Source organism: Micropterus dolomieu, linkage group LG07 (genome assembly GCF_021292245.1).
Source record: "Micropterus dolomieu isolate WLL.071019.BEF.003 ecotype Adirondacks linkage group LG07, ASM2129224v1, whole genome shotgun sequence".
NCBI lineage: Eukaryota > Metazoa > Chordata > Actinopteri > Centrarchiformes > Centrarchidae > Micropterus > Micropterus dolomieu.
In genome coordinates this window covers 27,339,284-27,353,596 of record NC_060156.1, presented here as the reverse complement: position 1 = coordinate 27,353,596, position 14,313 = coordinate 27,339,284, and the positions used below count along the sequence as shown (strand labels likewise).

The 14,313-nt window shown below is 41.0% G+C and overlaps 1 protein-coding gene across 3 annotated transcripts in view; it reads left to right on the top strand.

Moving 5' to 3' along the window:
• The window catches only part of LOC123973661 (SH3 domain-binding protein 4), a 43,235-nt gene that overhangs the window by 15,696 nt on the left and 13,226 nt on the right, over positions 1–14,313 (top strand). For 2 of the 3 annotated variants that reach the window (XM_046053858.1, XM_046053859.1), the window contains exon 3: positions 2,736–2,924. In XM_046053858.1, the coding sequence (XP_045909814.1) occupies positions 2,736–2,924 (189 nt within the window). Of the gene's footprint in view, positions 1–2,735; positions 2,925–4,663; positions 6,982–14,313 lie in introns of those variants that run through there. The other variant, XM_046053857.1, reaches the window with a different exon arrangement.

The following is a 14,313-nucleotide window of genomic DNA, read 5'->3' as shown; positions in this document are numbered from 1 at the left end:
GCGCGTCCAGTGACAGACTTAAAACCGTAGTAGGACAGGAAGTGATCCCTTTTATTTTGGCAGGGATTTCCTGTCGCTATCCAGCGAGGAAAAAGGTGCTTGTCAAAGTGTGTATCTCCATGACAGCTTCTTCCCCTCAACATCCACAGAGATGCACAAACAAACAAACGCTGTGCGAAGCTTTTGGACAAAAGTTAAGTTTTTTTTTTCTTTGATTAATGTAATTTGGCAGCAACTTAACATTCCTGGAGAACAGTCAGCGGCGTCTGCTATCTCATCCTCATGGCCCCCCCCATATCCTGTCGTCCCACACATTCCTGAAGCTGAAGCCCAAACTGGAGCTTTAAATTCACCTTCGCTCTGTTGAGTCTGCATCCGAGTGTGAGTCTGTGTGCTTCTGTCTTTCAGAGGACCAGTTTGAGTTTAAGACCAGCAAAATGAAGAGAGGACATGTGGAAAGTGGTCCTGGTCCTGTTTAATATCTTCAATATACCTTTGTCCTTCAGTTTTTTATTAGTATTTCACAAACAGTAAAGATTTTAATATTGCTTAGGTTAGTGTTTTGAGCTTGGGATTGGATTATTTGAGCGAGGATCCTCACAAATGTGTGTGCATAATCAAATACATGTGCAAATGCACTCATATTTGCATGTGCGACATCTGTATTTGCATTTCCCCTGTGACGTGCTGCAGGTCGTCTCTCCTGTAGGAACAGACTGAGTCACTTTCTCCCCCCCCCCCCCCCCCCCCCCCCCCCAAACAGCAGCCGTCTGGGCAGGAATGACGGAGACAGAGAGGTTACAGAGGCTGATGGGAGGAGCAGGGTTCCTGTCCAGACCGGTTAGACCCAAACAAACATGAGCCACATCGGCAGATTTCATTTTTCTTCCTCATTTTTTGTCTCGCTGGCAGCGGGGCCTGAGGATGGAGATGTTGTTCAGGCTGCCTGAACTTTAGTCCAGAGCCTGAGAGCTTGATGCTTGTTTCTCTAACGCTAACTTCAGGTCAAACTGTAGCTAAATAATCAGTATGAGTCTGTTTACTTTACACCTGGTATTAAAATCCTTTTTGGGTGATCAGATTAGCCTGTTAGTGTTAGTGACCTCATGAAAGTACAGGTGTAAATGCACCCAAGATGAGAGGAATGGAGGATGGACTGTTATCCGATCAACCAAACAACCTGGTTTGGAGGCGGTCGCGGACGCATTGTGAACACACTAAACACAAGTGTAAATCCAAATACGTTGTCAATCCGCATACAACAACTACGTGGCCGGAAATACGAACCTGTTGCAAAGAAAATCAAAAGTCTGACAGCGCAGACAGGCAGTGTGTTGTGCATAAACGTGCTTAAGGAGTACTGTTCATTAAACATGCTCCTGTTTTTGGTAAACTGAACGTATGCCTTTGCGAATATGAACTCATGCCTTGTTGAGTTAACACCAATATAAACTATTTAAATAACAGAAAGGAGTTCACACTATGAAGAAAGGCAGCAAGGAAAAGTTGTACTTTCACTTTCCGGCTCAGCTGTTACACAAAATTATTATACAGTCTGTAATTATTTTTTGGACCTGTGCAAACGAGAGGAAGACGTGACGTTCAGCTGGGCTGGACAGAGCTTGATCAGATCTTATTGTGGACACTGAGGACTCATTAATATAAATATATTAATACCAGGTGTAAATGTAATCTGGTTAAAATCAATTTGGATACAATCTGGATTAGAGCTGCAACGATTAGTCTGTTAGTCAACTAGTTGTCAACTATTAAATTATTGTGAGTAGGGTTGGGTATCATTTGTTTTTTTACCGATTCCGGTGGCAAATACTTCACATAATTGAAATTAAAGAATTTTTTTCATTTTTAAAAATTAAAATTCACATATACATAATAACACATATACATAAAAAATTCACAATATATAAAACCTAAACCACCTTACCCACCTAATAATTTTTAAATATAACAGTTGCAGTACTAGCAGCAAATCGACACATTGAAGTTGCACCAAAATGAGGTACCGATGCGTTCTAATTCAGTTCCATGAATTTTGGTACCCAACCCTACTTTTGAGTCTCAATATATTTGGGTTTTGGATAAAACAAGACATTTGAGGACGTCATCTTGGGCTTTGGAAAACATTTTTCACCAGACATTTTATGGACCAGACAACTTTATCGATTAATCTAGGAAATGATCGATTATAAAATAATCGTTGGTTTATAGCAGCCCTAATCTGGATACAAGACACATGTTAATGCCAGGTGTTAACAGCCTCTATGTTCCAGATCAGGGCTTCACACTTTAATCTGGTTGAAAGCAGCACTTGTTTCGCCCTGTTGTTGTTGTCTGTATCAGTATTGGTTACCACGCTCAGTTCAGATGTGACATAATAAATCTCGGTGTTTCCACTAGAAAGCATCTGAAAAATGCACAAAGCTGAGATTTGCAGGGGGATTGGGGAGGCAGGCTGTGGAAAACAACAAGGATCAAGTCAGTGTAATGAAACCTGTTGATTTATTAGGCTCTGTGAAGTGTGTGGTTTTGTCTCTGCTCAGTTTCCATCTTCACTAGACGGCGTCTCTCTTGTCCACTGATTCCCAGTCAGAGCTCATGTGATTTTTCTTCACAGTTCAGACCCCACGTCTCTTAAATTCCGTTATTTCAGACCGTACTCTTTCTTCTTCTGCGTTCCCCTCAGTATAAAATCCTCTTGTGTCCTTTCTCTGCAGGCCCTGTTGAAGATGGACTGTCAAGGTCTCGTTGCCAGACTGGTCATGGACTTTGTCCTCCTGACCACGGCGGTGGAGGTGGCCGGACGCTGGAGGGAGCTGGCCGAGAGGCTCGCCAAGGTCTCACGGCAGCAGATGGATGCTTACGAGGCCCCGCATCGCGACAAGAACGGGGTGGTGGACAGTGAGGTAAATCTGTTGTTTAACACGTGAACATGGAAATGGTTTATTCAGGTGAAACTGGAATTACAATGAAAGCCTAAAGGCAAGTTCACATTCTCTAGACGCATGCGTCTTAAGCCTTTGGTTTAATCGTGGTTAGCTACAAACTGCAGTATCACCACCGTCTGGTGAGATCTGTGGTTGGAAAGACAGTGTTTGACAAGCTGATTGGTCGCTTAGAACTCACTTATTTTGATTTTCTTCTAAGACTTACTCCCCCTAGCTGATTATTGTAATTATTGATTGGTTATTGTTGTAATGGCCGTGCTGAACACCTGCATGAAAATGATTAGACATTATGATGAGCTGCACATCAGCGATTCATTTCATTTATTATACAGGAAAAGTTTAAGAGCAACAATTTAGTTACAGTAAACAGGCCTGACTCAGTTTAAAAACTAGTTTACAGCAGATTCCTGTTCTGCAGCAACATAGAATAATGAACACAATTTCAACACATTTATACAGGACATTGTTGTGGCGCATGAATCAAACAGCTGATCAGCACAGCCTCAGAGCTCTGTCTGAACCAACACCTCCTCTTTCCTTTTATAGTATTGTAAAGGAAAGTCAGTCATACCTGGAACTTATATACACATCTCATTAATAATTTATGGGGAGAAAGGAGGGCAGGGAAGGAGGACGGTGACGTGTCCTGATGCTTTGGTGTGCGTCAAGATGTAGCAGCTAGATTTGTACTGTTTACTGTTCTGACGTACATCATGTTGCCTTTAAGAAATCCTTCTGTGTGAGCAGAATTAAACACCTGTGATGACTCTTAATAGTTTTAGGAAACATCTTTAGACGAGAACCCAACAAGATGGCAGAACACAAGTTCCAGCTGTCATCACTGACTTTTTTTCGGTTTTAATATTGTGATTTTATAAGGTCTGTACATGCTGCCTGCTAGGGATGTCACGAGACCAGATACTTTGGTATCAAGTGATCACCAGAAAATCACCAAAGATGACGATGGAGTTTGCAGCGCTAACAACTTAATGTCTGTCCAATGCTTCTGTTACTGTAGTTAGGGGCCGTCTGAAAAGTACAGTACGATCCATTTCAATCATCAATAACTGTTTTTTTCTCTAAAAATCTGAGACAACTGGCAATACAGATACCTTTAAATATTTCACACCTGAGAGATTGTAAAGAAAAGTTCAGAAAATAAAGTTATTGATTTAATAATTAATTATGCACAGTGCAAGTCTGTAATTTCAACATCTTAATCATTTATGAATTCATTGACATCAAACCACCGCTCATCTGTCCTGGACGTCCTCTCACAGCTTTCACAGCTGTTAGTTGTTTTATGTTCAGATGTTTTTATTAAAGGAGTGAATGTTGAAGTATATGGGATTTATTGTTTAGTTGAGTTTTTTATCTTGGTATCAAACTGGTATTGATAATCGTGAAATTTCATTTGTATCTGTATCAACTACTAAATTCCCGCTGTTGTGACATCCCAGCTACCTGCTGATCAAGACTAGGGCTAGTTTTTGTAAGGAAAGAAACAAAGATGTCAGGAACAACAGGTGGACTGACGATCCACAGCATCACCATCATGTTTAGATCAATAAAAGCTTTGCTTTTTAAAACAGGCACTGAAATGTCGACATACATTAACAGTCTGCAGTCAGGACAACATCTTCTTTGTCCGTGTACCAGAAGATCACCGGATGTTTCTTCTCTCTGTCCGTCTGCAGGCCATGTGGAAGCCGGCGTATGACTTCCTGGTCACGTGGGCCGCTCAGATCGGCGACAGCTACAGGGACGTGATCCAGGAGCTGCACATGGGCTTAGACAAGATGAAGAACCCCATCACCAAACGATGGAAGCACCTGACCGGCACGCTCATCCTGGTCAACTGCCTGGACGCCCTGCGGAGCTCCGCCTTCAGCCCCGCCGCTCAGGAAGACTACGCCATCTAAACTCTGCCCCTAGTGACTCCCTTGCCGATCCCGCCGGTGTTTCGCCCGCACCGGCTCACCTCGCTCTCCTGGAGGATTTGAGTTACAGTTTGAAATGCTGCACATCAGCTGTTTGCGCACTCTGAATGCCACTACTGCTGTCGAAGCCTTCGCCTCGAGCCAAACTGCCACGCCCGTCTCCGCTGCCGCCGGCCAAACAACACAGTGCTGTTACGGAGCTCGCAGTATTCACAAAGACTCTTTTAATGGTTCCAGTCTCGCATAGTTATGTATTTTTGTACCTTGTTATGGCACAGCATTTTTTTAAAGCAACACTTTGGTTAAGAACTGTGGATGGAACGCCAAGAAAGACACTTTTTCAAGAAAAGACACTTTTCAATATGATTTTCTTGTTACCGTAGCCTCGTCACGTGTGTCAAATCTGTTCTATTTATTTGTACAACCAAGGAAAAAGTCACTTCTTCTTCTTCAGGTTCTTTCTCACCGTTGTCCTTGTCATTTCCAAATATTCTGCTGCCAGTCTGTGTTTTTTTTTAAGACCTGGCACTGAAGGAAACAGAATGATTTAATAATCTAATCAAGTTTCAATCGAGCTCTCCACTAGTGCCGAAACATTTAGTCAATTTTCAACAAATAAAGAAAATTAATCAACAGCTGATTAAATAGTCTGAATTGACTGAATGTTTGCAGCCTCTGGTTTCAGCTTCTCTAATGTGAGAATTTGCTGCTTTTCTCTTATTTCTGTCGTTAATAGAATCTGTGAAAAAAAAAAATTGTGACGGACATTTTTCACAGTTTTCTGACAAAACTGTTAGTGAAACAAATTCGGCAGTTCATCCTTGACCTGGTTAACAGAACAATCTCAATTCAAGGTCCAACTAGGGCTGGGCGATATAGCCAAAACTGATATCACGATACTAAATGTCATAACATCAGTAATTATCAGGGTAAGGTTCAATCCCATTTCACCCCTACCCCTCCGTTTTGTGCGTTCATAGATTACCACAGCGGAAGACGGCATATTGGAGTTGTTTTCAATCGTTAAAACTTGTCGCTTCTATTAACTTCAGAGCTATCGTCTACTACTGATGACGTAACGGGTTCCTGAATGGTTGTTCCATTTCGTAGGAGAATATTTCAACCCCTTGGCCCTTGTAACTCTGTTTTAAGGGCCAAGGGCTACACTCGAAAACAAAAGGTGGGGGCAAGGGGTGAAATGGGATTGAGCCTACATGTCAGTTCAGTATTTCTTTCAAGGTTAAAGGCTGATTTTTGCTCCTGAGTGAAAGTTGAAGAAATCAGATGGTTAATTGTGGTTTTAAACTTTTCTTTGTGGTCAAAACAAACACTTGATGGATGAACAGTGGATCAAACTATTGTGATAAAACCTTTTTTTTTAACGAACATGCAGATGTAAAATCTTAAATAAATATCTTAATAGAAAGATATAAGTGCTAATGTTTTGTGATTCAAATGCATTATATCAAACATTTATTGCACATTTGTTATATTATTATTGAGGAAAATGATATCGCGATAATAATGATTATTGTTTTATTGCCCAGCCGTAGATCCACCTGTTCTGCTGCTTTTGACCGTATCCCATGGTCTTCATCAGCAGATTCAGTTTGCTGGAGCTATTCCATGATCTCCATGATTCAGAGAACCTCAAGGACTTATCCATGTTGACTTACACTCAGTCTGCTGATGAGGACCATGTGATACGACTGAAAGCTCCAGTGAAAAAGTAGACTAAGAGTTGAGATTATTCTGCCAAAGATTCATCTATTAATTAATGGAGTTAAATGATTATTTTCAGCCGTTATATCCATTTACCAACCAAACCTTATCGATCTTGCTGTGTTTCTGCTGTCCGATGGACGTAATTTCTACCAAAGCTTGCCAACTCCACAGATGACCTTGTATAATGTTGACTCCACTGACTCTGTCAAAGCTTCTGGTTAGGTTCTGTCTCTGTGCTGCATACTGTATAATGTGGTAGTAACACACCAGTGGTGAGTTTCGAAAACCTTTTTGTGACTGCATACTTTTGTGAAAGAAGACTCTAAATAAAATGTAAATATTTGTACACACCATTTGTCATATTGTGCTTGCGTCTAGTTTCGCTGTAAAAGCACAACCTGACCAGAACGTCACGGTCAGGCGGTTTCCTTATCTGAAGCGGGAGCGACAGACCTTTGTGTTATCAGCGTTCTGTTTGCAGAGAAAACATCGTGTGACAAAATGTGCACAGGAAGGTGAACGGGGATGGTGCAGGAGAGACGACATAGACGGAGAGAGTTCAGAGTGCAGACAGACCAAGGTCAAAACAGAGAGAAAAACTGAAGGAGAAAGATGAGTGAAAAGGGAGCTTCACTTATCGTTATATTTCCAAGCAGCAAAGCTCTGCTGGAGAAAGAAATACAACAAGATACAAAGAGTAACAGGCACACTTTTGATGACTACACACAGAAAATACCATGTTGAATTATGAAAAAGATTGTTACCACTTGGGGTGCTGCTGTTAGCACGTTAACATAGACGTTATCCCTCTGACATTTAGCTAAATGCTAATGCTTAATATGAACATGCTCACCTGTACCATTACTGTGTCTCAATTTGCGTCCTTCTGAACTCACACTTGATATTTTGAGTGCAGAAGTGCGTTTACACTGAGAAGTATGGCAAAATGCATCAGTACCCAGATGGTGTACTCATAACAGTAAAAATGTTGAGGGGAGGCAGACTGTCGTCGTCAGCTGGTTGACCTTGTGTGTTCTGTGTTTTACACAGAAAAATAGAAAAAGAGAATCAAACTGTGGATGAACTTGAGGCTGAGAAGAGAGAATCACCAGGTTTATACATTTTTCATAGCACGAGCAGATACACACTGGTGACGCTTCCCGATCAGCTTTATTAGCTGTTGTGGGTTCCTGATCGGCGGCTCCCCGATTTCAAATCTTCCGATCAGCCTCGGCTCGGGAACGTCCCCGCAATTATCAGGAGGGACGAATCGGACCTAAAATTGTCCCTGTTATCCTCTAGTGTGCGGCAGCATAACAGTAACGGTTTACAAAACCAGCTAGAAGAAAAGTCAGATGATCACCAAAGTTACTTGGATTCATCTTCTGGGGAACACGAATGTCTGTACAAAACTTCGAGATATGTAATTCTGGACTGGCTAACATCAAAATCCCTTGAGCCACACAGCTAACTTGACCAGACAAAAGTTTATCCACAGCTGCCTGGATAGCAGCTCTGGCATTTTGTTGTGTTGGTGGCACCACATGCTGGATATCTTGTTGGGATGAAGACGATCTGAAGAGATCTAATCATTGGTCACGTGACTTCAGTGATACCGGATCTTAATTTAAAGTCTCAGAGAGGACAGGGGAAGACCGGCGTCTTTACTCTAATAATTAGAGGATTTCTGATTGAAATCGCCTATAACTTTTAAGGCTCTCTGTCTTTTTTGTGCCTCTCGCTCTCTGTGCCGTTAAAGCAAGCAGACCGTAATTAAATACACAGATTAATGGAGGAGAAAAAAGAGCCAAAAGCAGTGGAATTAATTACAGCAGAGTATGGGCTGACATGCTTCAAATCCCAGCCTGGAGTGCTGGTAATGAGGTCCCCCAGGGTGACAGGGCTCACAGCACAGCACACAGCTCTGTACTCAGCTTCAAAATGCAGAGCTAATCTGTGCAAAGAGGGGACTCCGGGGCCGCTCATTCAAAGTGTTGACTTTTCATTATGTCCAACACGCTGCTGTTTCCTTGAGATTGTTTTTTTTTTTCCAGTACGCTCATTTGGCTTCAGTTTTAGCTTTCAGATGATGCCGTATCACAAATGAGTAGATTATTGTTTAAGCCCCATAAATACCTTCAGGACTCAGTCTGTACACAGGGACAGAGCAGAGTGGAAAATTAAAAGTTAGTAATCTCCCTGTTTCTTTGTCCTGAATCACAATGCTTGCACATGCTGCACATTTTTATAAAAGGGATAAAGTCCTTATGTTTCTGGCTCCTCTTCTGCTCCCGCTCCATTTCCATAATGCTGCTTCTAAATTTGGCCCTTTGTGGAGAATGAGCTTGGAGAATGGCTCGGAGCAGGAAATCAAAGTTGCCCAGAAATGCAGAGGCCGTGCAGGAGTTGCTCTTCATCCTCCTCAAATCAGGAACCTGGTGATTTTTACTTTCTTTTTCATTTTTTCACTCCTCACTTATTACATCGTCTGATGCACTAAAGGAGCGTTAAACATGTTGGAGTGGGAATGTTGATGGTGCAGTGATTAGCATGGTTGCCTCACAGCAAGAAGGTCTGGGGACCAAACCTTGGTCGTCCCAGGCCTTTCTGTGTGGAGTTTGCTTGTTGCCTGCGTGGGTTCTCCGGCAGCCTCCCACCGTCTAAAGACATGTACCTTGGTTACATGGTGACTCTATGTAGTTGATCCGGTGTAGCTGGGAGTCTTGGCTGGTGTGACCTTTTTACTGGGGTAGTATTTGTGTGCTGTGCCCCAGTAAAATGGTCAAGACGTTTGGTGTCACTTTTAATGCCCTGGGTAGCCCTTTAGCTTTGTTTATGGACGTGCAGGGCTCCGGTCAAGTTAGCAACAATACATATGCAACGTCTGGTTACACTTTCAACATAAAACTAGTGGTTAATGGGAAGTAAATTCGTCCACATACTATTGGCCAGATAATATTTACATTAAATATTTAGTTCAGACCCTGCGATGGACTGGCGACCTGTCCAGGGTGTACCCCGCCTTTCGCCCAATGTCAGCTGGGATTGGCTCCAGCCCCCTGCGACCCTGTACGCAGGATAAGCGGTTGACGATGGATGGATTTAGTTCAGATCAAATCTATTTTCTAATACAGCACAGTCAAAGCTACTTGATTCTTGACTGAAGACTTCCTGAACACTGGAAGACAAACCCACCAGAGAAACATCAACACATTTACATTTATCTTCCCAGTTGAATATAAAAACAGTGGTGAAAGAATAACACCCTGCCAGCTCTGACACGATGATTGTGGGGTTTTGTTTTTTTACCGTGAAGAGCGACGGCTCCTTCTGTCAACAACAACGGCCAAATGTCTAATGTTTAACTACATCTGAGACGGAGGCAAAAGCTTTGACACCCCTGCCAGCTGAAGAGGAGCTCAGTGTAATTTGAGTCATTTGTTATCGTTGTGTTGTCGTTTCACTGTGGAAGCTATCAGCAGCAGTGAGAAAAGGTCAGCGTCTGAATGAACCACTCAGCCCGAGAGGCTCGGAGACTCTTATTGGAACCATTTTCTTCTGTCTTTGAAAAAGGACTTTCCGCTAAGATCCACTGTTCTCTTGTCTTCTTCTGGAGACGAGTTTTACAGGTGCGGTCTCATAAAATGTGTTCAAACTTGTTAATGCTACTTAGAGTGAAGAACCTGTATGGAAGCAAAGAACAAACACGTGATATAAAACACCCAAATCATTTCTGCATGCTGCTTCATGTATGTGTTCATCCATCTGGATCAAACGGGTTATTAGCTGTGACGTGGGACCATTTCCAGCCTTTTATTGAGACTGCCCTCACACAGAAAAGCGACCATATTAACGTTTAGTGTGGCTGCAATTTCTAGTGGCCACACCACGGTTGCAAAGGAGGAAGTCGGGTGACGTATTATGAAGAGCGGGAAAGTCTGCATAAGGAGGTGGAGGAGGATTTTCACACAGGAGAGTCCCATGTGAAACTATGTAAATGTTGAGTGACGTTCATTTTCAAGTTATTCAGTTACTGACTGATGTATAGTTATTTTAACCCAAACCACGAAACCTAACCATGTAGTTTTGTTGCCTAAACGTAACCAAACTGCAACCGTTCCACGTTAACCACATGTTTAATGTAGTTTGACTTACGTAACATAGTTAGTCCAGTCCAGTCACGTGTTGCTGGACTGTTACAGGAAACTCTCACATGTGTTGTTTTGGGAGCCATTGACAAACGACCTATTTTGTCTTTTAGGTTGGAGGACAGGTTATTGGTTAAGTACTTAAAGCTGCACTCATCAATATGCTTATAAAAACAATGCTAATGAGAGGGTTGGCCCAGAGCGACAAAGCCACAAAGAACAGTCACCATCTCTGCAGGTGAGCTTTTTAGCCTCTTTTTGCTCCATATTTTGGGATTTACAGAGCATTTACTGTTTGGTTCAGTCTCTGATGAACCCACCGTACACGACCTAGAAGCTGAACACACTGATTTAGAGGGCAGGCTCTGTGCTGGGGACTGCCCTGGAGCCTCTTGAGTTGATTGTGGAGAGAAGGATGTTGCACAAACTGCTCAAAATTATGGACAGCATTTTACATCCTCTGCACAAACTTCTGGTCGCACAACAGATTCTCTTCAGTTGGAGACTCCTTCAGCTCCGCAGTAATAAGGAGAGCTACAAGAAGTAATTCCTGCCCACTGCAATTAAAATATACAGTAACTCCCCTCTGTGCAGCAGAGGAGACTTATTTCTTTTGAATGACTAGGCTCTACCTACACTGCACAGAAAAGTAGTCGGAGAGACAAATCTTTTATTCTTTTTATGTAGAGTAGCATAGTAGTTTGAATATATGTACATTTGTTAATTGTATTTGTTAACCTACCTCAGATTAGTTGGGGAACATAGTGGAGAAGTTGTTTGGCATGTGGTAATTAACAATAATGACAATAAAAATGAATACTGCATTCAAAAATACATCTTTTAGTGAACGTTTCTGCTGTAACAGAATGTTCCACTGAAGTCATGCCCTTTCGTGGACCAAACACTGTCTATACAGAAAGAAATAACTGTGTGTGTTGCACTCATCTGGTGGCTGATCTGCTGTTAACAAGACATATATTTATCCAGTGACAGAGTAGCTTACACACTGGTACTGCAACACACCGAGACAAACTGACACTATATTTATACAAAGAAAGGAAAAACTTCATGCATTACATTTGCAAATTTACAAGAGGAGGCAAATAAAAATAAATTTGTCATAGACAGCGTTTAAAGTGTATGAAGTTTCCCCAAACCCAATAACTCATAAAACTCCATGATTTTTGATGGGAGTCTGGGGCGAATTAGCCGCCTGCTCAAATTACTCACGCGCAGGTTTGGAGGACAGAGATACAGATGCAGGGGGGCATCAGATCAGTAAGGATAACAAGAACGCATTAAAAGTGCCAGGTGTAAACACAAAGGTTAAGTTAATATCCAGGTAACGTATCCAGGCATAGATCACATTTTAATTTGCAGTTTCACAATAAATGGTGATGTGGGCTCATAACGTGAAATAACATGGCTTTTAACATTAAGCTAGCTAGTTAGCTAACTAGCCTCTGATGCTGCGGCATAACTGGTGTGCTTCCATGTTAGGAAAGTTCAGCTTAGCAAATGCTGCAGTTTAGTTTAATAAAGAGTGAAATGCTCCCACACTCGTTTTTAGGTTGTGTAGGTGTTAATACTGTCACTACTTTTTACTTAACTCCAGTAAGCTGACAGTGTCGCTACGGCCCAATGACATCACAAACTGATCAAATTCAGTAGCACCTAATTTAATCATTGATGGGAGCGTATGACAGACATTTCCCTCAGGAGCTGGTGGAAACCAAAAACAGAGCTAAAAGAGAATATTGGCTATAAACACAACTTCAATGGGATCAGCAGGTTGCTCCGTAACTGCTAATGATGTAAACGGGTAAACCTCTTGCCAACATGTCAGCCTGAACAACTTCATGAGGTCATAACATGTCAGCGCTGTGTTTTTAGCTTGTTCTGCTTTAATGTGCAATATTTTTGTTTATGGTCATTTGGCCCAAAACTTCTAAATATCTTGATAGCCACAGAGGCAATGCAAAATGAACTTTCCTTTAAGTAAGTAAGTAAAGTGTATGTAGTAAAGCATCTTTAACAGAGCAAGGTCACAAAGTGTTTTTACAAGAGTAAAATATTAGAAATAAAACCGTAAAATAGTAAAAAAAAACAAAACAAAACAAAAAACACAACAACAATAAAACATATAAACACTAAAGATGAAAAATACTAGACTGTGAATTTGTCTCAGACAATAAATGTCAATTATTTTGGTGACTCCTGGACTTGCAGGATTTCTATTTGTACAAAAGAAATATTCCTGTATAGAAGGTATTGTTGTTATATTCACTGGTCACATCCTCACAGGATAATCACCTTTAGACGTTAATGACCCCATCACACTTTTTAGCCCCTGCAAGAAGCTATGATTGTCAATTTAATCTTCATGAAATATGGAAAAACAACAATTACTGCAAATCATAGATGTTGCAGTCATAGATTTTGATCTTTCTTCTCCACCAAGAGCTTGTTTACTGTAAACTGAGCTGAACAGAGTCAGCTCCACCGGCACCAGCAGACAAACTAAAACTCGCTGATGTGCATCAAATACAAATACAAATATAATTTACTGCTTTTAAAAAATCTGGGCATTTTGTTGTCATTTATTTAGAGTATTATTTATCAGTATGTACAGTACCATGCAAAAGTTTTAAGTGTGTGCTGTTAAGTGAGAATGCTTTCATACGAACAGAGGAAACATCATATACCTTCAAAATCAATCCCTCTAGGTACACTTGCACATGTTCATTCATTTTGCATTTTGTTAATTGATAAATATAAATTTTCTCATTCCACATTTGAACACTTTGTCAAGACAGAGTGTCCATATGTGACGCTTCCCACATCATTTATGCACGTGTAGGGCTCCGCGGTCAAGTTAGCAAGAATAAATATGCAATGTCTGGTTAGACTTTCTAAATAAAACTAGTGGATAATGTTGTGAAATGTCGCAGTTTGGTTAAGTTTAGGAAAGTTTAAGGTTAAAGTAACTATGTTACGTGACTTAACTTATGTAAGTTAAGTCACTTAAGTAAAATCACTAAAAGGAATCATTGTTTACTTTTTGTTTCTTATGGGAAACAAACACTGGTCTCCTGGGTGAAAGTCAAGTTTCTGAACCTCCGTACTCAGACCTTTCTGTTATTTATACACTGCGTGCACAATTATTGGGCGAACTGTATTCCTCAGAGTCAGGATTAATGTTATTGTTGATAAACACAATTATTATAATTGACCTGAAAGTTTAAATAAGGAGAAGTGGTTTTGTCTTGCTCAGGAGAATATATCAGGATGTCTCGAACATCAAAAATGGACGCTCGAGACATCTTGAGTGTGCAGAATTATTAGGCAACTAAATTACAAAAAATCATTTGTATCAAATTACTTGTTTATTGTCAATTTTTAGAGAAAGTGTAACAACACAAAATGACAATTAAATAACATTTTTGGCTTTTCAAAAATATCTAGTAAACAATATAGCCACCGTTCTGTTCAGTAACTGACATGAGCCTTCCATCCACTGGCAATAGGTTTGGG